The sequence below is a fragment of the Panthera tigris genome, chromosome A1 (assembly GCF_018350195.1).
Source record: "Panthera tigris isolate Pti1 chromosome A1, P.tigris_Pti1_mat1.1, whole genome shotgun sequence".
NCBI classification, from domain to species: domain Eukaryota; kingdom Metazoa; phylum Chordata; class Mammalia; order Carnivora; family Felidae; genus Panthera; species Panthera tigris.
In genome coordinates this window covers 19,219,854-19,242,770 of record NC_056660.1, presented here as the reverse complement: position 1 = coordinate 19,242,770, position 22,917 = coordinate 19,219,854, and the positions used below count along the sequence as shown (strand labels likewise).

Genomic DNA, 22,917 nt, shown 5'->3' with positions numbered 1-22,917 from the left:
AATGCGACGTACATCTCTCCCTGTTGGGGCCTGTTAGTGGCCATTCTATCGTGTTTAGGATTCTACTGTTGGATGCTGTCATTGACAGTTCTTCATGAAATTGACATTTGAGTGATAGGGCTCTTCTGCGTTCCCCCTTCTGGCCTCCTGACTCCATTTCAGTGAGATTTCTCTTTATTTTCACAAATAAAACGTTTATGTTGAATCATCTGGTTCATGATCATCCATTGATCTTTATTTCCGGTTGATGTAGGAGTAATATAAAATTGTATTACATAGGTAATACATTGTTTCTTATAGAAGAGTTAGGAAATAGAGGAGCAAAAAAGAAAACTGGCCAGGCGTGCTACCATCTGGAGATAACTACTGTTAACATTTTGGTGAAAAAAAAAAACCCAGACTTTTTTTCCCCTACTTTTATTGTTGTAATACTACTGTTTTGTTTTTTTTTAATTTTTTTTATTTTTAATTTTTTTTTTTTTACGTTTATTTATTTTTGAGACAGAGAGAGACAAAGCATGAACGGGGGAGGGTCAGAGTGAGGGAAACACAGAATCTGAAACAGGCTCCAGGCTCTGAGCTGTCAGCACAGAGCCCGACGAGGGGCTCAAACTCACGGACCGCGAGATCATGACCTGAGCCGAAGTGGGCCGCTTAACCAACTGAGCCACCCAGGCGCCCCATAATACTACTGTTTTTTACCTGACTTGCCCTAAATTTATTTAAAAAAAAAAAAAAGACCTATTATATTCCATCTACACAGTTCTTTTAACACCTACCTATTTTTGTTCAGGTTGAAATTTGTAATTAGCATGATAGCATCCTGCAGTGTATACATATTCTCTCCAAAATTCAGGTATTGTTTCTTCATTTTTGTCCCCTCTACTCCAATTTCTATAATGATTATTTAAAACATTTTGAACAGGAAAGTATTTTCAGAGGCTTCCTATTCTTCCCTGACATTTGAAATATCCCTGACTCTGTGCTTTGCGCATTACAATGGCTAAATAAATGTTTGTTGAATGAATGAGTCACTGTTGATTAGTTATCTTTTAAAGCCTTGGGTTTCTGTGGTAAACTTTATTTAATGGCACATATTTTTAGTATATATATATATATATATATATATATATATATATATATGTGTGTGTGTGTGTGTGTATACTGTATACTTTAATGTTTATTTTTGAGAGTGAGAGAGAGCACGAGTTGAGGAAGGGCAGAGAGCGAGGGAAACACAGAATCTGAAGCAGGCTCCAGGCTCTGAGTTGTCAGCACAGAGCTCTATGTGGGGCTCAAACTCGTGAACCATGAGATCATGACCTGAGCCAAAGTTGGACGCTCAACCAACTGAGCCACCCAGGCGCCCCTATTTTTAGTTAGATTTAAACAAATTCTAAAATGGATAGTTTTGATGTGCAAGTACTGTAGGATGTTTAATAAATTTAGTCTGTATCTTTGAAACTAAGAGACTCAATAAAGGACTGGCTCAACTTTAGTTATTAGTAGGATTTATTTTTTCTGATTTTAAGTTAAATAGTTCAGTTTGAAAATCCTATCACATGAATCTTCCCACTTAAGTCATTAGAAGGAAATGCCATAAAAATCCTTGGATTCTATGGATCAGCCTCATTTTAAATTAAATGGGCTTTTAACTTTTCCTGGGAAAGCTGTATAATATTCTTTTTATGAACAGATATATTCCAAACATTAAATAATTGACAAATCTTACCACTTATGTCAAACCCTGTCCATCCTTTAAGTCAGTAGTTCTCAAAGTATGGTCCATAGACCTTGACAGGTCCTCAAGACCCTTTTAATAGTTCTTCAAGATCAAAACTATTTTTATAATAATTGAAGCTAACATTTGCTTTCTCATTATGTTTACATTTGCACCAATGGTGCAAAAGTAATAGTGGATAAAACTGCTACTTACTACAAATCGAGGCAATGACATCAAAGTATACGAGAAGTCTTGTGTTTTTCACCACCGTGTACTTGCTCAAGCCAGTTTTACTAAGAATGTCCTTGATGAAACAGTAAAAATTAATTTTGTTAATTAACCTTGAGTTGAATACATATCTTTTTAATACATATAATGTTTTCATACTGAAGTATGATGGTTATCTCAAGGAAAAGTTCTTGCATGATTGCTAAGTTGAAAGCTGAATTAGACACTTTTTTATGGGATGTGGTTTCTACTTGAAAGAATGACTGACAAAGTATGGTTCTTCTGACTTGGGTATTTGAAAATGAATGAAGTGACCCGGTCAGTTCAAAGAAAACAAGTGACAGAATTTATTGCTAATAATAAAGTTTGAACTTTCAAGTGAAAATTAGAATTTTGGAGAACCTGTATCTGCCATTCAAAGCTTGACCACTTTCCAATAATTAAAAGATTTTCCTGAAGAGATGGGTAGTGATATTAACAAATGTGATTTGGGGATATTATACAGTGAAAAAATGTGCCCACATTTGGAAAGTCTACGTGAGTCATGAACCAATATTTTCCAAGTAATCGAGTCATGACATTACAAAATCATGTATAGGTAAAAGATCCACTTAAAGTACAAGATTTCAGTATAACACAGTATGAAAAGGGCATTGATTGGCTTTCAAACTCCATGTTGCACCTGACAGTTAAGAAATTACCACTTGTCTAATTTGGTATAACATCACAGAAAAATGCTGTAACCATCTGAAAAGGGTATTTAAACATACTCCCTTTTCCTACTACATATCTGAGTGAGCTTAGATTTCCTTCATATACTTCAAGTAAAACAACATATCACTAAGATTGAATGCAGAAGCAGATATTAAAAGCCACTGTCTTTTGTTAAGCCAGACATTAAAGAGATCTGCAAATATCTAAAACAGTAATACCCTTCTTACTGAATTTCTTTTTTGTTTGTTTGGAAAAAAGGGTTTTTTTTTTTAAATAAAAATGTGTTTTATATTAACTTGTAATAGATTTGTCATTGTCAGAATAATTCATTAAATTCCTCAGTTTCATTTCTGATATGCTAAATATTGGTAGATATAATCAACGAAAATGAGTATTTCTCAACAAGGGGTGATTTTAACTTCTGCAGGACATTTAGCAATGTCGAAACAATTCTTATGGTCATGATTGGAAGGGCACTATAGGCATCCAGTGGGTTGAGACCAGGAATGCAGCTAAACATCCTATAATGCATAAGACAGTCCCTGCAGACAAAGAATTATTGTGGTCTAAAATGTCAGCAGTGCCGAGTTTGGGAAATCCTGATAGAAATAAAAGCTGTATGGGGTCTTCAGGAATTTTTAAGAGTTTAAAGATATCCTGAGATCAATCATTCTAATAAGTCAAATACGTCTTCAAATAGTGCACTTATTCACAATAGGAAATCCCACATGAGAAGTTTGTTTCCAAACTAAATATAAATAAGATATTTATTTCTGCCGGGGCTCCTGGGTGGCTCAGTCAGTTAAGCATCCAACTCTTGTTTTGGCTCAGGTCATGATCTCATGGTTCGTAAGTTCCAGCCCTACATCAGGCTCTGCACTGTCAGATTTTCTCTCTGTGCTTGGGATTCTCTCTCTCCCTCTCTGCCCCTCCCACTTACTCTCTGTCTCTCTCTCTCTCAAAATAAATAAAACTTTAAAAATTAAGAAAAAAAGTTATTTCTCTGAAGAATTTATGTCTTCTACTTATGGACAATGAAAACTATGCAAGTACACAAAATATCCCCATCCATGCTTGGATCATTAAGCCCTTCAGAGCCCAACCTGCTTTTCACTACCACGTACAAACTTAGAGTCTGTATATCTATGTCCCCCACCTGTCACTGCTCTCTACCAAATACTTGAACTCCCCGGCCCTGAGTTTTCATTATTTAAGTTTTAGTATTTTAGTGTTTTTATGTGTTACAAGCTCCCCGGATCCTTTATAAAGGGTAGGCAGGATAATAAAAAATATGAAGCTAGATACCAACTATATTGCCCAACGGTAACAGAAAAACACACTTTGAAAAATTATTTTAACATCATCTAAGAGACGTGTGAAGAGGTAAAGAATTTTGTATGCAGTCAACAAACACGGACGCCTTCTCTGGGCCAGGCATTATGCTAGGCGTTGGCATCCAGTGGTAAACAAGCCTGGGTCCTTCCTTGCCTTTGCAGAGCTTCAGTCAGCCTGGCAGTAAGAGCCTTTTAGCAGTCAGTGGGGGAGTGAGTATGGAGTAGAAGTAGGTTGTCAGAGCATTTATGGCAACTCATTTAGAGGCACATAAGGAAAGGCAGTGTTCTAGGGCCATAGAAACAGATCAGATGCAGAACTTGTAATAGAAATGGAGAGATCTAAGTTCCTCTCACCCCAGAAATGGTTCTATTTGAGGCAAAGTGAAAGAATAAAAATGATTTGCTACCTCACCAAACTTTTAACTAATTAAATGTTCATTATTGATCATTCAGAAGACATACTGCTCGGGTTCTGTGTCGTGATTTTTTTAAAATTTTTTTTTAACATTTATTTATTTTTGAGACAGGGAGAGACAGAGCATGAACAGGGGAGGGTCAGAGAGGGAGACACAGAATCTGAAACAGGCTCCAGGCTCTGAGCTGTCAGCACAGAGCCCAACGCGGGGCTCGAACTCTCGGACCACGAGATCATGACCTGAGCCAAAGTCGGCCGCTTAACCGACTGAGCCACCCCGGCGCGCCTGTTTTTAGTCCCTTAACACATACACTGTTAGGAGAAAAGTGGCTCAACATTGATTTTTACTGCTGATTAAAAAGTATTTCGTTAGCAGACTCCCAGGTATAAAAATCTGTCTTTACTACTGATACATAAAGTGGATATGTAAAAGTAGACTTTAATTTGTTGTTTCTTTTGAATGGGCATTCTGTTGATTTTTATATTTTCCTTCTTGTTTCAGGTTTTTGTATTCATTATTCCTCCCTGGCCTGACAGTATGTGGAATTTTATGCATATGTTTGTTCATTATCCTCTGGGGAATCAGACTGCTGGTACGAAGAAAGAAAGAGTCAGTAGCAACTAGCAAAAATGGGAAAAATCAACTGGTGATTGCATTTTTTCATCCGTACTGCAATGCTGGCGGTGGAGGAGAAAGAGTTTTGTGGTGTGCCTTAAGGGCTCTGCAGAAAAAGTAGGTATGCATCTTTCTTAGGTCATTTGCTCTCGTATTACCTTTAAAAAAAAAATCATTGCCCAGAAATTTACCTTTCTCTCACCTTACTCGTGGCCAGGAATTAATTGTTCTTCAATAAGGAAATGCTTCTGTTATGTGCCAGCCTGCCTTACAAGATCCTGTTGAATTTTAGTTGATATGATAAAGAAATGGAAAGGGAAAGTATCCACCCTTTAATGACAAAACTTAGCGGGGATAACTGTCACCTTGGAAGAACGTGTGGAGAAGTTGAATAGTAAACAGAAATATATCAAGTAATACCGAGGAACACTTTAAGCCTGAATACATTTAGTCCATAGTGGCACACAGGAGATAATCTCTGTGAGAGCATCTATCTGATTTTAATGTTGATATCATTACCAGTTAGTCTTAAGTTACCATGTTCGAAAGAATATGCTACTACCCGGTCATTTCATGTTTTAGGCTTCCTTCTCTCCACCTGCATCTCCAGACGTAGGAGGAATAAACACAGTAAAGTACAAATTCCATTTGTGGTTTTATCATAGGAGGAAACTATTCTTCCCTGGTTACGCTACTTCCTGGCACATGCCCTCCATCCAGTTCCAGAGCCTTCACACAGAATTCCCTTCACTCTACATCTCTGTTTCTCGGCTCATCCTGGCTTCCAGCCACCACCCTTGTATTTCCTCTGCCATCTTCCATAACTCCCTGGATCTAAAACATGTTCTTAGATCTCAGCTTACTGCCCGCCTTTCTGAGGCCTTCCCTGCTCCTTCTCTAATCACTACTGCTCTTTCCTTCTCCTAACTCTGTGCATTAGCTTGTCTACCTGGATTCTCTCACTCTTGAGGGCAGCGGTAAAGTTTTGTGATAGCTCTACTGTACTCCCCAGCAAACTCTGTTATTCCCAAGTCACCTGCCATGAAAGAAGTCCAAATCCTCAGTAGGACATAGAAGATACTTTTTCATCTTGTTCTTGCCACATTTTATTTTTCATCCCTCCCCATTCCTTCATGTATACTTTGCTCAGCACACTGAACTAGGAGCATCAGGCTCTCTCTATAGATTCCTTGCCTTTCCATACGGTGTTCCTTTTTTTTCTGACCTTTTTCTCCTCAGCTAATTTCTACAAGCCTCTCCTGACTCAGCATAAACTACAATACACTTTTCATTCGATCTAGAAATATTTCTTGGGGACCTACTCTGTGTCAGGCACTGTTGAATTGAGATTGAATGGTGAACAAAATAGATCATGGATCTTAGATTTTAGTGGAGAGGAGACAAAATAATATCTAAAAAGAAAAATACCAAATGGTGAGAGATGTTACACAAGAAATTAAAATAGGACTCCATACTTTATTTTTTTAATGTTTACTTATTTTGAGAGAGAGAGAACGGGAAAGGGGCAGAGAGAGGGAGAAAGAGAATTCCAAGCAGGCTCTGCACTGAGCAGAGCTTGGGGCTTGATCTCATGACCATGAGATCATGATCTGAGCCGAAATCAAGAGTCAGATGCCTAACCGGCAGAGCCACTCAGGTGCCCCGGGAATGATTCCGTACTTTAGACTGAGTAAGTAGGGAAAATCTCCAAGGAGGTGATACTTCTGAAGTTTAAATGACAAAAGCAGCTGACGTGTACTGAGCATTTACTATGTGCCAGGCATTGTTTGAAGTGTTTTACACGTGTCAGCTCATTCAATCTTCAGAGTAACCTTACGAGGTTGTTACTGTTACCCTCATTTGACAGATAAGGGAACTGCATTACAGAGCCCATGTTGTAAATCACATGCCATACCGTCTGCCTCAGGAAAACACAGTGAAGATGAGAAAAGAGAGTTCAAAACAGAGGGAACAACTCTTGCAAGTCCCCTAAGACTGGAAGGAGCCTGTCTTGTTCAGAGAAAGGAATCCAGTTTGGCTGACCCTGTGGGTACGTGAGAGAGCGGAGGCAGGGTCCAGATTACTCAGGGCTTGAGTGAGTAGAGTGAGGAGTCTAGCTGGTATTCTAAGTGCTGTGGGAAACTATATGAGTGTTTCAGACAGAGAGATGATATTCTGCTTATCCGTTGCTACATGACAAGCCACCCCAAAACGTAATGGCTAAAGCAAGAATTTCTCATTATTTTTCACACTTTGGGGATTGATGGGCCCTGTTTGAAATCCTACATACCAAGCTGCTGCAGTTAGATGGCAGCTGGCTCCGAGTCATCTGAAGGCTTCTCCACTAACATACCTGCTTCCTGGGCTGGGATGATTGCAACAGCGACAGTGGGTGAGGGTGGGGAACACTGGTCAGGCATCTCTGTCACCCGCAGCCTCTCTACGTGACTCGCTTGGGCTTGCACACAACATGGCAGTCTCAGGATAGTTGGATGTCTTATGTGACAGCTGACTTCTCTAGAGCAAAGCAGAAATTACCATCCCCATAGAACTTGGCTCTTGAAACTGGCAAAATGTCACCTTTGACATAGTCTATTGGTAAAAGCAGTCACAGAGCCCATCATTCCAGGGGAAGGGACATAGATCCCACCACTTGATAAGTGTCAAAGAATGTGTGGCCATCTTTAAGCAACCGGAGAGGACAATCGTTTTTACGTTTTATAAGGATCATTCCAAGGGCACCTGAGTGGCTCAGTGGGTTAAGCATCTGACTCTTAATCTCAGTTCAGGTCATGATCTCACGGTTCTTGAGTTTGAGCCCCACTTCGGGCTCTGCACTGACAGTGCGGAGCCTGCTTGTGATTCTCTTGGTCTCTTTGCCCCTCTCCCTGCTCATGTGTGCAAGCTCTCTCCCTCTCTCTCTGTCTCTCAAAAATAAATAAACGTTAAAAAAAAAAAACAAAACACCTCAGTCTAAGGATCATTCTGCCTGTGGGGAAGTGCAATTAGATGCTCATCCTTTGGGTCTGCACAGCATCCCATGGCTGTCTTTATCAACACATATCACAGTTTTGCAGTTTTCTGTTTATATATCTGTTTTCCCCACTGAACTCAGCTCCTCGAGGGTAAAGACCCTCTAATCCCTGAATCCCCAGAACCTAGTAGCTCATACTAGATACTTAAGAAATGTTTTATGACTCAATAGCCAAAAACACCAGAGCAAATGCCAAAAGCATAGTCATAAGAATATATACTTTTAAAGACTTCCATTATTATTATACCCTATCTAATTTTGATGCAGGCACCTGATCTAGCTTTTAGAATCTTATTGCATTTCTCAGATAAAAATAGAGTAACGCTTTAGCATCTATGATCCTGTCTAAAGATACACTTAGTAAGTTTTAACTCTTGTTTAGGAGTACGTTATTGATATTACCATTTTATACTGAAAAGATCGTCAGAATAAAGTTTCTGTGTATTTCATAAAAGCGGAAATGTCAGCAATTTCTGTTGATGTCTGCTCTATGCAAAACTCTCAGAAGAGGAAATAGCAAAGAACTCGAAGTCTCATTTGGAGGACTAACATTTAACTCCCAGGACAGCAGAGGACTCGGGATCAGTAGACCAAGTGCAATGAAGGAAAAACAGTAGAAAACATTTTTTTTCAATATAGAAATAACCTTCTTTATGATTGTGACAAAATAATTATCTCCAACTTTTCTGCTCGATTTTAACCTAAACTAGTGAAAATCTTAACTACTGCATTCTGTTTTAGGTATCCTGAAGCAATTTATGTTGTGTATACTGGTGACGTGAACGTCAGTGGTCAACAGATACTAGAAGGTGCTTTCCGAAGATTTAACATCAGGCTCACTCACCCAGTGAAGTTTGTTTTCCTGAGGAAACGCTACCTTGTGGAAGATTCGCTCTATCCTCACTTCACACTGCTGGGCCAAAGTCTAGGATCCATTTTTCTTGGCTGGGAAGCTCTAATGCAGTGTGTTCCTGACGTTTACATCGATTCAATGGGATACGCGTTCACACTGCCTCTGTTTAAGTATCTAGGTGGTTGTCGCATTGGCAGCTACGTTCATTATCCCACGATCAGCACGGATATGCTGTCTGTAGTGAAGAACCAAAATGTCGGATTTAATAACGCAGCCTTCATTACCAGGAATCCTTTTCTCAGCAAAGTAAAGCTCATCTATTACTATTTATTTGCTTTTATTTATGGACTTGTGGGTTCTTGCAGTGATGTAGTGATGGTCAATTCTTCTTGGACACTAAACCACATTCTCTCACTGTGGAAAGTCGGGAATTGCACTAATATTGTTTACCCACCTTGTGATGTACAGACCTTTCTGGACATTCCCTTACATGAGAAAAAGACAACCCCAGGACATTTGCTGGTTTCCATTGGCCAGTTCCGGCCTGAAAAGAATCATCCTTTGCAGATCAAAGCCTTTGCTAAATTGCTGAATAAGAAGATGGCTGGGTCACTTCCTTCCCTTAAACTTGTCCTCATTGGAGGGTGTCGTAACCAAGATGATGAGCTCAGGGTAAACCAACTGAGAAAGCTTTCTGAGGATCTGGGAGTTCAAGAAGATGTGGAATTTAAAATAAACATTCCATTTGATGAGTTAAAGACTTACTTGTCTGAAGCAACAATTGGTCTGCACACCATGTGGAACGAGCATTTTGGGATTGGTGAGTTTGTCCTTTCAGCAACTCGTTTGGTGTCATGAGATGTACATTTGGGTTCTCTTGATAAAATAATAATACTCTAGAAGTTCACATCAGGTCTAATTCTCCTCTCCCAGTCTGCCAAGTAAACTTTTTTCATTTGAGACCCCGCAGGACATAACAGTATGTAGTCAATAATAATAGCTGATATTTATTGACAGCTTACCGTGCATAAGTCATTGTTGAGATCTTTACAAGTATTATCTGATTTAATCCTCTCTGAAACCCTGCTTGATGTACTGTTATTTCCATTTGACGAATAAAGAAACTCAGGCACAGAGAGGTTTTGAACTTGCCCTTGTTCAGCCTTAGCAATAAGAGATAGAGCTTGGATCCTAACTCAGCCCCTGCTCTTACCTACCAGTTTCTCTGCCCCACCTAACCCTATGTCTGGACTGGTACAGATTCCTGGCCTAATCTCACTGAAGGACCAAATCCGAATCTCCGGGTGGGGCCCAGGTAGATGTATTTCAGTAAAGCTCATCAGGTGATTTTCATGTACACCAAAAGCTGAGCTGACAGGGCTCCTCATGGCAATTCTGTTGTTTCTTCTGTTGATTCCCTGCCCATTATTGAAATGGCCTACCCTCCTTTTTCTGTCAAATCCCATTATAAGTGTCTGACTTTCATCTCCTTAGCCTTTAATTTAGCCTTTCTTGTTTATTCTAGCACAAGCTGCTCTCTATATCCTGACTTCCTGTTATGCATACATTTGGTATAAAGTCAACTGCTGTCTTGTATCTAATTTGGTTCAACATCTATTTCTCAAATGGCTGCTTTGTGTCCACACTGCTAAGTGTTCAGGGAAAATGGAAAAACATAAAGTGAAGTCTCCTGTGCTAAGGCTATGATTTCTCTTACCCTCCTGTCTATCCCTAGTGGGTCGCACATTACTGAGCCCAGACATACAGCAAGAACTTTTTGATTCAGACCTTCTGCACAGGGTCTGACTCCCTGTGCCTCCTCCCGCGGAGACTTACTGGAGCATTCATTGTGCCAGGCACGTGGCGGGTGCTGGGAAAATGACTGGGAGACAGGACCTGTTGTTCCCTTCTGAGACTTCCAGCTCTGTGTGTGATACAGACCAGTTAAACAGCACTTTACTGGACACGGTGCTAAGTGCTGTGCCAGGGCAAGTGCAGGGTGATTTGAAGCACCCAAGAGAAACACCTAACAGATTTGTGAGGTCAGAGAACAGTTGCCCGAGGAAGTGGTGTGATACGTAAGCTGGGACCTGAACGGTAATTAGAAGTTAGCCTTGCAAGAGATGGGAGAATATCCAGCAGAGGGAACAGCATCGTGACAGGTGGGACCATAAGGGCACTAGCAGGTGCACTCAGGGAACTAAGGGTTCGGTATGGCCGGAGCACGCAGGAGGAACAGCACGCTGATGGAGAGGGGAGCTGGGGCCAGGTGAAGCCAGTGGGAAAAGATAGACTGATTTTGAGTATCGGATTTAAAAGCTTTCTATTTCCTCAAGTTCACTGTGTTGCCGTGGAGGGGTGGATCAGTGAGGAGCAGGGAGGGCCAGGGGAGGAAGGCAGGAGGATGTGTCGGGCTGCCCTGGCAACCTGGGTGACGTGCTGTGGTACAAACACGGTAGGCGAACGCGCTCGAGGGAAATTCTGAGGCAGGATTGAACAGGACGTGGTGATTAATTGGATGTCTTACGTGAAGGAGAGAGAAGAGTCCAAGAGGACCTCCTGGGGTTTTGAGTGTAGGCAAATGTATGAACAGTGGATGGCTCTCACCTCGAGACAGACTCCCAAGAGGAGAGGCAGTTGATGAGCCAGGTTCCCAGCAGGTAGAGTTAGAATGATCTGCAGGACACGGAGGTGGGTGTGTCCGGTGGACACTTGTCTCTACGAGTCTGCAGTGCAGGTGAGGGACCGGACCAGGAAACACCGACGGAGGAGCTCGTTGCCGTCCGGGTCGTCACGGAAGCCCCACGGAAGAGGGTCAGGTGGCCTCGCGAAAGTGCCCAGTGAGAAGAGGCCCCTGCTGCAAAATGCTGAGAACGAGCAGGGTTCAGAAGTGGGCAGAAGAGGAGGAGCCAGCAAAGAAGAAGAAGTAGAGGGAGGAGGGCAGCCTCCTAATGCTGTAACTGGAACTCCTGAAATTTTGCTTTTGGTATCTCTTTACACCTTTTACCTTTCAGTCTGCCATCTTGCCAGCCTGCTGTAGTCTACTTCGTTTTATTACCTGCAGGGATCTGTTTTTTACAGACTGTTCTCTCGCCTGCGTGTCTGTTTCAATTAAGAACCAAGTAGCATTATTGTGAAGGCTAAAAACTAAAAAACTTAAAATTACTTGACGCCATGGAAGTTTAGTGAGCAGATTTATAGGCCCAACAGACATGTGGTTAAATTTCTCATGAGTGTCCTAAACTTTATAGAGGTTTCTGCTCATCCTTGTTCTTGTGAACGCTCTCAGAAAGTTCAAAGACCACGTGGTTTTGTTTCTTTCTCAGGAGTTGTCGAGTGTATGGCAGCTGGCACGATTATCCTCGCACACAACTCAGGGGGCCCCAAGCTTGACATTGTCGTCCCTCACGAAGGAGAGATAACTGGATTTCTGGCTGAAAGCGAAGAAGGCTACGCGGAAACCATGGCTCATATTCTTTCCATGTCTGAGGAAAAGAGACTCCAAATCCGAAGCAGTGCTCGGGCATCTGTAAGCAGATTCTCTGATCAGGAGTTTGAACTGGCGTTCCTGTCATCTGTGGAGAGCTTATTCAAATAATGTCATATCTGTACGGATGAAAGATATTTTATATAAAATGGCGACATACCTTCATTCGTGAGTAATTTTTCTAAGCTTTTTCTGTATTGTAATAAAGTCACCTAAGCAGTGCTCTCAGCAGTATGTATATAGACAGGATATTTATTTCAGTGAAAATGACAAAGGTCAAAATTACCTAAATTGTTTGAATGAAAAAATTTTAGATTAGGATTTTGTCTCAAATTCTGAAAAATATGGATCTGAAAGAAAAAAATGAACCAACCATCTTAATTTTGGTCTAATTCACATTTTTCAAGTCCTATTTGTCAAATCACTGTACTTTAGAACCCAGGAAAGAGAATTTACCTTTAGAAAAAAAGGAAATGTCGAAAGGAAAATGGAAGACTGATAATTAATAGTTTGGTACTTTAGAAATGTTCTGCTATCTTGGGAACACAGAAAAATTCTAGTCCATTTAAATCCTAAATAGTAATTGTGGATGGCCTTCTTGGATATATCTAAAGATTCTCTTAAAAGAGAAAAGAGACTTTAGGCAGGCTTAATCATGTTCTGAAAGCTTATAGTGAAAAGGCAGGGACTGGGACCGCCCTGTGGGCATGTGTCGGCTCGCAGGGGCCAGGAGGCCTCCAGCGATCCTTCCCACAGCTCCATATTTGTGAAATTAGGTTTTTGTTTGGTGCTATCAGTACATTTGATAAGGATACTCTCATCATCCCTTCACATTTCCACATCGCAGGAGGCTGGAAGCTAGCTTTAAGTTGTTCAGAAGGTCTGAGTGAGATGGCTTTGATAAGTTGTTTTTCTGATAGCCATGATAGAGTAGCCAGATCCAACCACCCAGTCTCCGTTATCAGCATCATGCCTTGTAAGATGATGAGGTGGCATTTTGAAAAGAGCACCAAAACACCTGGGCCTGCTCCCTGTGTCATCATTTGCAAACATCTGATCTCTTAATACTTAAGCCGCTGCTTAATCTTTTTGAAACTTACATTCTACATCTATAATCTGGAGATGCTAATACCTGTCCTCACTACCTCCTAGTGATTCTGAGATGGAAAGTATGTGAAAAATACCTGGATAATTATCCAAGTTTTTTAAAGGTACCTTTATAAAGTACTTTAAAGATAACAATTTATAGTATATGTCTTTCGTAATCCTCCTTATTAACGCATTAGGGTTCAGTGTAGGCGAGTGGTTACTAAGTCAGTAGCTACGAATCAGTACACATTTAACGGGACTTCTGTGCTGAATAACTAGCACGAAAAGTATGTGGCTGTGCAGATGCAGTTACAGAGAACTACAGCATTTGGCATTTTCTGCACACATAATTAGCTCCTTCTAGTTCAGGGAATCCACCTCCTGCACAGTCTGATACATATATATATATATATATTTTTTTTTTTTTTTTTTTTTTTTTTAATTTATTGTCAAGTTCGTTAACATACAGTGTAGTCTTGGCTTCAGGAGTAGATTCCTGTGATTCATCACTTACATACAACACCCAGTGCTCATCCCTACAAGTGCCCTCCTCAAAGCCCATCACCCAAATTCCCCGCCCCCCCCAACCACCCATGACCATCAACCCTCAGTTTGTTCTCTGTATTTAGAGTCTCTTATGGTTTGCCTCCCTCTCTGGATTTTATTTTTCCTTCCCTTCCCCTATGGTCATCTAGTTTCTCAAATTCCACATGAGTGAAATCATGTATCTGTCTTTCTCTGTCAATCTGATACATTTTTGTGTTAGGAGCATGTGAAAGAGGTATGTTTTTCCCTTCCAAACTCCTCTCATCCAGTCACCGACCTGGCCAGCTTCATCGTCTACTTCCAGTCGTTGACTCATCTACAGGCCACCTTCTGTCATCAGGTCAAAAAGCAGCAAAACAGAGGCCCAGGATGATATTACACACCAACATAGCTTTGGGTGGAGATGATTCAGTTTAGAAAAGAAAGATGGGGGTGTCTGGGTGGTTCAGTCAGTTAAGCATCCAACTTTGGCTCAGGTCATAATCTCGCAGTTCATGAGTTCGAGTCCCCCACATCAGGTTCTCTGCTGTCAGCGCAGAGCCTGCTTTGGATCCTCTGTCACCCTCTCTGCCCTCCCCTGTTTGTGCTCTTTCTCTCTTAAAAAAAAAAATAATAAACATTTAAAAAGAAAAAGAAGACTAGTGGACATTGGAGTTGGAAGGAACCCTACAAATCCTCTAATCCAGTTTTCTTCCTTTCAACTTTACAGACAAGAATAATTTAAAGACCTAAAGACTCCATTTCACAAAGCTGTTTAAGGACAAAAATTGGGATTATAACCTGGGACTTCTGACTCCAGCCCAGTTCACTTTCTTATCTTACAGCTAGTCTTTTGTGGTAAGATCCATACCACCGCCCCCTGAGTTTACCCATCAGCCCATAGAAAATCATGAGAATAAAGATAAAGAAATTGAAAGGGACTAAGAAGTAAAGGAAGAAAGGTTTCTGAAATCCCATAAAGCATTTCTTAATCTTGTTTCTTCAAAATTATTTTTTCATTTGTCACAAACATCACTGGAAACATAATTTGCATATATGTTCATCTTCCCTGTTCCTAATGTGATAGGACATGTCTTTTTTTTTTTGGAAGGACTGATAACCATGGAAAGCATCAAAGCAATATGTCTGCTGTCTGTCTGAAGAACTCTTGAGTGACTATTCCTGTAAAACATTGTTTTTGAGTGGTCCAAACACAGTATATTTTGAACCTACAGCAGTGGGGATGCACATTCTTATTTCAGTTGTGCATAACAAAATACTTGTTCTTTGTATATCTACTTGTATCTAAATATGACTTTAATAGATACAAAATCTGTTTGTCTCTAAGTATGATAGGAAGTGGTTTTCAGTCTCTTGGATACTTTTCCGCATATGGTGTATTTGTCCCCTCATGCAGGCTCTCAATTCGGAATTATTTGTTATCTACTACCAGTACTTCTAAGCTCCACATGCCAAGAATTTAAAAAATAAAAATGAAAAATTTAAAGATAAACTAAAATTGTCTCGCCTCTAGTACCCAAGAAGAATAGGTTGTCAGGTTTAATAGACTTTTTCCTTTTAATGAATATTTCGGACCTACCAAACACTGCAGAACTTCATATGTTTTAATAATTTTGGGGTTTCTTTTTTACAAAGTCATAGACAAAATTCTGAGAGAGTAGCCCCTGTAATTATCAGTGCTTTCAGAGTATTTGTGTTTAATTATGTGAATGTACCCTAGACTCCAGGACTCTAATATGAATAGGGTGTCTGTGCTAAATCTTTCAGTGGGTACAACAAAAAAGTTAACCATGAGAAGCAATTCTGCAAATTACTAGAATCACATTATGCCCCTGTAATTTCCCCTACCTCTCCCACTGTTCCTCAGCTAATTGTTTTTCCTCTGTCCCCATCCTAAATCTAAGGCCACCCTTGGCTTCAAAGAAGCATCAGTTCTAATATTCGAGTGCTACGTGCTCACTTGGACTATACATGTTACAAGATACTTAAAAGGGAAGTTAAAAGTTTGTACACATTTAAAGAATGATCAGTTTGATAGCTAGGATACATAGTTACTAACATGCATAATTTTTAATAAAATTTATTCTAAAAACACATGCAGGTGTAATCAATAGTTTCAACTTAACAAATGCAGCTACGTCTAAACCCAGAATAAAGTAATCAATTGTGCCTCAAGAACATGATTTAGATAACAGTGTACGTAAGATGGGTAAGGTGAATTAGGAGCTGACGTAGGTTGAAAAACCTTGAAGATATGTATACTTATCACAATGAATACTTCCTACTTTACAGCAAAGATTTTAAAATCTTACAGTGAATAAGGGTTGGTGGCTGTTAGCTAAAGGAGACTTTAGCCACACATCTTGTCATTGGAACAAACTTGATAGGCTTATTCTTAAACATTGACCTTTTTTAAAAAAATTTTTTTTTAATGTTTATTTGAGACAGAGAGAGAGAGAGAGAGAGCGTGAGCTGGGGAGGGGCAGAGAGAGAGGGAAACACAGAATCCAAAGCAGGCTCCAGGCTCAGCTGTCAGCACAGAGCCCGATACGGGGCTTGAACCCACAAACTGGGAGATCATGACCTGAGCTGAAGTCGGACACTTAACCGACTGAGCCACCCATGCGCCCCTTAAATATTGACCCTAAACATTCATTCTTTTTTTCCTTTTTCTCTGCATATAACTGACTGGTCTTTGGATCTTTGGAATTTTCAGGAACCAAGTTTCATTCTCCATGCATTCAATTACTATCTAGAATGAGGATTAAATGAAGCATATTAACAGATTTATTATGCTTTAACCACAGAATGTTCCAAAAGTAAAACACGTATACGCTGACCAGTAAGAGTCAGTAGGATTAATGATGCTTTAATCTTTCGGGGTCATGTGTTACCACGGTTGAAATTAACAGTGGTAAGAAATTTTTAAATATTCTCAGCCTCATGATGTGACCATACTGAGCCATCTCCCTTGAAGAGCAGCTTGAAACCCTATACACCAAGCTGAAAGGAACTTTCACCAAGGAAAATACAGGATGCATCCAACAGTTAGGGGAATCTTGATACTTTCCCCACATTTAATAAAATTATATCAAATGTAAATACTAAGCAGACCTTAGAAATATTCTGGCCAACCCCTCCTCATCCTTGTTTCATTGGCTTAGCAATGTATTAATGTGTAATTTCAGTTTTATTTTTATTCCAGAGCATCTATTTCAGGGAGAATTCTACCACTTAGAATTATAACCCCTTTGTCCTTCATAGAAGCAACACAATAAATCAACAAATATCTATTAAACTCCAGGCACATGTTCAACACTGGGATTGTTCTCTGCTAAGCACCATATATAAAAAGATCAGCGTACGATGTAAGTAAGATATCAGATGTAAGTAAGATGAAGGCTTCTTGCCTTCAAGAAGCTTATAATCTATACATTTGAAGCTATTAGAAATTAATTCAATGAAACATAATAAAATGAATATTTGGTGCGTAATTAACATGATGGGCCTTGATCCTCTCGCTCAATTACCCTACTCTCTTAAGTGTCAACATCAGCTTCAAAAAAGTGTATTCAGTATGACTTCAGAAATCCCCAAATCACAGTTTTCTACAATGGTAGATTATTCTAAATGAATTTGTTTGTACATTGTATTAGTTTTCTACCATTGTCTTAACAAATTTAGTTAAATTTATCAAATTTAAACTTACCAAATTTAGTTAAAACAACACAAATTTATTATCTTACAATTCTGTAGGTCAGAAGTCTAAAGTGGATTTCCAGAAGCCAAAATCAAGATGTCGGCAAGACTGTGTTCCCTCTGCGGGCTTCTGGGGAAAGTCCATGGCCTGGCCTTTCCCAGATTCTAGAAGCTGCCTGTATTCCTTGGCATATGGCATGTTCCTCCATCTTCAAAGGCGGCAGTACCAGGCTCATCCCCGCTCACCCTGACATCTCTCTGGTTCTCTCTTCTGCCTCCTTCCGCTGTTAAACACCCTTTGATTACATTGGGCCCACCTGGGTAATCAAAAACACCCTCCCCTATTTGAAGGTCAGCTGAGTAGCAGCCTTACTTCCACCTGCAACCTTAATTCCCCTTTACCATGTGACAATATATTCACATCACTGGGTGTGCTGCGGGGTGGCAGGAAGAGAGACTCATTACTCTGCCTATCACATCTACTGTCTGAAAGATATCTTGGTAGAAATTTTAAAGTAAAAATATTAATTTCTATACTCAAATTAGTCAGCCTTACTGTCTAAATTGGGAGAAAAATTACTAAACCCCTGGGATGACTGGAAAACTCTTACAGAATGAATATTAATGACTTGTGCCCAGACACTATACCTAATAGATACTAACTTATCACTTAAGAAAAAGTACAATAATCACACTTGTACATTTTGATGGGTTGTTGATGTTTCTTGGTTTTCATCAGCAATGCATACTTTGTCATTAGATCGAGTAGAAATATTCTCTAAACCTTCACTGAATTCTGCATATTTCTGTATGCTTATCTCCTCTCCTCCTAACTTTCCAGCACCCTTAGAAAAACCAGGAGACTCTTCTCTGTTTTCTTCCTCTTTAGAAGTAGCAAGTTTTTCTAGGGAATCTATTACTTCATTTCTCAACTCATCTTCAGATTCTTCAAAATTTCTGAAATAAGAGTTAAAAATCAACTTTATGATATCAAAATAATTAAAAATACATATGAAAGGTAGTTTCCCTTCTCATTTCCCACTCCCACTTGAGCAATTTAATAGATGCATTTTCCCCTACGTAATGCATTATTTATTATATCCGTCTGGTTTTCCTAAGAATGACAAAAAACCAATGTTGGGATAATGAGTATTCTATTTAGTTGGACTTGTGTTTGACAATTTTAATTATATTTATTAATACCCATCTACTCTTATGTTTAAAAAGTGAAGAAGAGAAAAAATAATAAAAGAATAAAAAACAGCTGCCATATAGTGAGCCCTTATTATATACCAGTGACTGCCCTCGAGCACTTACATAACTGTATTTCATCTAATACTAGCAACAATTTGAGGTAGACATATTCACCATCAATTTATTAAGAATCTGGGCTCAGAGGTTAATAAAACTTGCCCAAGGTCTCACAGATACTAATTAGTAGGACGAGGAACTGAAATTATATCTAAGACCTCAACACTGATATTTTTAGAAGGGAAGAAGGCAAGAGACCAAGAAAACCATGTCAACAATCCCAGATATCTACATGGCAAGTAAAGAGGCTGAGGAAGATCTGGTAAGAGCCAAGAAAGTGTTCATCATGGAAGCCAAGGAAGAGAGAATTTCCAGATAGGGAGCAGCCAAGTAAGAGGAAGACAGAAATGACAGTTGGACCTGGCAATTTCAAGGTAATAGATGACCTTTGCAAGAACATTTCTGGCCTGCTGTGTGGCAGGAGTGATTCTACAGTGGGTCAAGAAAGCAGTAGGAGGTAAGCAAGTGACAACAAGGAGCTTAAACTCCTCTGAGGGGAGCCTGGCTCTGAAAGGACAGTGTTAACTTGAGAACATGAAGGCAGTGATTTTTTGGTGTTTCTCAAGATGGGAGAGATTTGGGCATGTTTATATGCTGAGAGAAAGTAGGGAATAGAGAGACATTAAAAATAACGGAGAGGGGCATCTGTGTGGCTCAGTCAGTTGAGCACCCAACTCTTAATTTTGGCTCAGGTCATGTTCCCAGGGTCATGGGATAGAGCCCTGCATTGGACTCCATGCTGACCATGGAGCCTGCTTAATATTCTCTCTCTCCCCCCGCTCTGCCTCTGCCCCACTCACAATCTGTCTCTCTCTCTCTAAAAAAAAAAAAAAAAGAGAAAGACAGATAACAGACAGGAACAAGTTCTCTGAAAAAGGCTGGGATTCAGAGTACCCATACCAGGATGTGCTTTCAGCAAGAAGGGAGACAATTTTTTTGTCTGAGAAGGAAGATAGGGAGAAAGAAGGCAATGAGGACTTCTGTGGACAGAGAAGTTATGGAACTAGACAATCAAGACCGTTCCGCTTACAAACCACATGCTATCTCTGTGAGGTAGGAGGCATGGTCACATGACAACAGTGAGGTGGATGGGGGGAGAGCGTGCAGGGCAGATACACAGGAGGAGCACAGAGACAGAAAGGGAAGAAAGAAAATTTAAAAAACAAAACTTCAAAATGAAACTTCTAAAACAAAATAAGCCTATAAACTAAAATTCCAAAACACATGAATAAATCTAATGGTAAGAAAGATAGGCGAGAAATTTTATTTAAAGTTGGAGCAGGGGTTAAGTCCAGATTTATTACTTTTATGGAGGATTTTTATAATGCTCTTAAAGTAAGTATGCTCAAAAAGATAAATTAAAGCACAGCATCCATTTTAAAATGTTTTCAAATTAGGGGAAATAATTATGCAATAATTCAACAACACATAAATATATAAACAATTATGAATCTTAGAGATACATAATCATTTAAATTAAAAACTTAATAGATGATGGGGCACCTGGGTGGCTCAGTTGTTTAAGTGTCCAATTCTTTGTTTTGACTCAGGTCATGATCTCATGGTCCATGAGTTTGAGCCCCACATCAGGCTCTGTGCCAACAGTATAGAGCCTGCTTGGGATTCTCTCTCTCCCTCTCTCCCTGCCCCTTCCCTGCTCATGCTCTCTCTCTCTCTCAAAATAAATAAACTAAAAAAAAACTTAATAGATGATACCCAGATAGGTTTGAAAATAGTATTCAAGAATTCACCCAGAATGGAACAGAGATGAATAAAAAATACAAAAGTACAATTAGATGTTACTGGGGACAGATTGAGAAGCTCCAAAACATATCTGTTTTGAGGGCCACAATGGAGGGAATAAGAAAAACATTTGGAAAAGTAATAAGTAAAAATGTTCCAGAACTAAAGACAGTCATAGGTCCTCACAAGAAAGTGAGCCAAGCAGGATAAAAGAGAAATCCAGACCCAGACATATAACAGTGAAACATAAGAACACAAAGATAAAAAGAAAATTATGAACATGCTGGGGAGAAAGTGAGCATATCTATAAAGGAAAAACAATCAGCATATTTCTCATCAACAATAATAAAGATCAAGAGAAAAACCATTGTCAACCTAAAATTGTATACCCAGCTGAATTATAAATAAAGCAATAAAATAATTTTGGATATGCAAACATATCCAAAATTTACCACCCACCGAATTATTAGAGAATATTATCTTAAAGAATTATTGGAGAATATACATCAGCAAGAAGAAAACTGAAATAGGAAGAAAAGCACAGACTAGAAAAAACCATGGCAAATTCAAAGAATGATAAACTATAATGGCAAACTGAGTTAGGTTTGAGAGTAAAATATATATATTTCATCAAAAAAAAAAAGTAAAATTGGATGACATGATTTGATGTCTCAGACTTAAAATGTTCCAAACCTTAAAAAAAAAGTGTAGGGGTACGGGGGGCAGGCAGTAAAGATGGTGAATACAAGAGGGTTCATTATGCTGTTCTCTATACTTTCACTATGTTTGAAGTTTTCCACAATAAAAAAAAAAAATGTTTTTTAAGTATAATTGTAACCCTAGATAACAATATTAGAATGGAAGGGTTAGCGGTTAAAGGTGTTCATCATATTTGGGAAGAAAAAAGATAACGGAACAACTTCTGAATTTGTTAGATAAATCTGTAGGAAGTACATAAAAGCTAGCTATTAAAAGAATAGAAATATAATCTGTATCTTTAAAACTAGTACAGAGAAAACAGGAGTAATACAGAAAAGTTTGTGATTGTAACATAAGGTTAGAAAACAGGAGGGGAAGGAAATGACAAATGATAACAAACAGAAAATACAAAATCAAGCTTAAAATATAGAGTGAACCCCAAATATGTCAATAATGCTAATGATTTTTATTATATTAAATTAATTAAGAGACAGAGGTTATTACAGGACAAGAAGCAAATCAACCAACTACATGCATTTTGTAAGAAACACATTATAATGGGGCACCTGGGTGGCTCAGTCGGTTAAGCGTCCGACTTCGGCTCAGGTCACGATCTCGCGGTCTGTGAGTTCGAGCCCCACATCGGGCTCTGGGCTGATGGCTCAGAGCCTGGAGCCTGCTTCTGATTCTGTGTCTCCCACTCTCTCTGACCCTCCCCCGTTCATGCTCTGTCTCTCTCTGTCTCAAAAATAAATAAACTTAAAAAAAAATTTTTTTTAAAAAGAAACACATTATAATGAAACCATATGGAAATTATAAAAATAAAATTCATGTCAGAAAAATACTTAAAAGTTAAATAAAATAACTTAAAAGTTGGAATAGCAATGTCAGTATCCGACAAAACAGAATTTAAGGCAAACAGCTTTAATAGGGACAAAAATTACAATACATAATGTAAAAAGGGGGGGATACTCTATCAAACTGATATTACAATCATAAATTAGAACACAGCTTCTATATATTTAAAGTACATTGAAAGGAGATAGAAATATGAGGAGAAATTATCAAAGCCACAAACACAGATGAAGATTTTAATGTACTTCTATCTAGAAGTGATAAAGGGGAAATAAAATCCATAGAGTAGTTTAACGAAAAAATGTTTTAAGCTTGATAATTATATAGAACATATGTACCCCCAGAAAAGTAAGAATATGCATTTTTTTCAAGTACATATATAACTGTCATAAAATTAACACTGCACTGAATAGCAAAGGGAGTCCCAATAAACTTTTCCAAACCACTAAAACTCAGATGATGGTCTCTGTCCAAAATGCAAATAAATTGGAAACTCTGATTTTTGAAAGTGATTAAAAAATGCATTAGTCAGAAACTTCAAACCTGAGTCATACCATAACAAGAAATCCCA

The 22,917-nt window shown here is 39.0% G+C and overlaps 2 protein-coding genes across 6 annotated transcripts in view; one reads left to right on the top strand and one right to left on the bottom strand.

Annotated features, from left to right (window-relative positions):
* Nucleotides 1–22,917, top strand: part of ALG11 (ALG11 alpha-1,2-mannosyltransferase) — a 33,409-nt gene that overhangs the window by 907 nt on the left and 9,585 nt on the right. For 2 of the 5 annotated variants that reach the window (XR_006210030.1, XR_006210023.1), the window contains exons 2-4: nt 4,917–5,147; nt 8,806–9,737; nt 12,244–12,572. Coding sequence is in view for 1 of the 5 variants with exons in the window: in XM_007097700.3 (XP_007097762.2) it covers nt 4,917–5,147; nt 8,806–9,737; nt 12,244–12,515 (1,435 nt within the window). In the remaining 4 variants the exon portion in view is untranslated. Of the gene's footprint in view, nt 1–4,916; nt 5,148–8,805; nt 9,738–12,243; nt 12,577–17,244; nt 17,408–17,795; nt 18,343–22,917 lie in introns of those variants that run through there. The other 3 variants (XR_006210017.1, XR_006210019.1, XM_007097700.3) reach the window with 3 other exon arrangements.
* NEK5 (NIMA related kinase 5) overlaps nt 12,481–22,917 on the bottom strand; it is a 64,841-nt gene continuing 54,404 nt past the window's right edge. Inside the window, exons 23-24 of the mRNA XM_007097699.3 lie at nt 18,440–18,695; nt 12,481–12,523 (exon numbers count right to left, since the gene is read on the bottom strand). Coding sequence (XP_007097761.3) covers nt 12,518–12,523; nt 18,440–18,695 — 262 coding nt within the window. The 3' untranslated portion in view covers nt 12,481–12,517. The remainder of the gene's footprint in view (nt 12,524–18,439; nt 18,696–22,917) is intronic.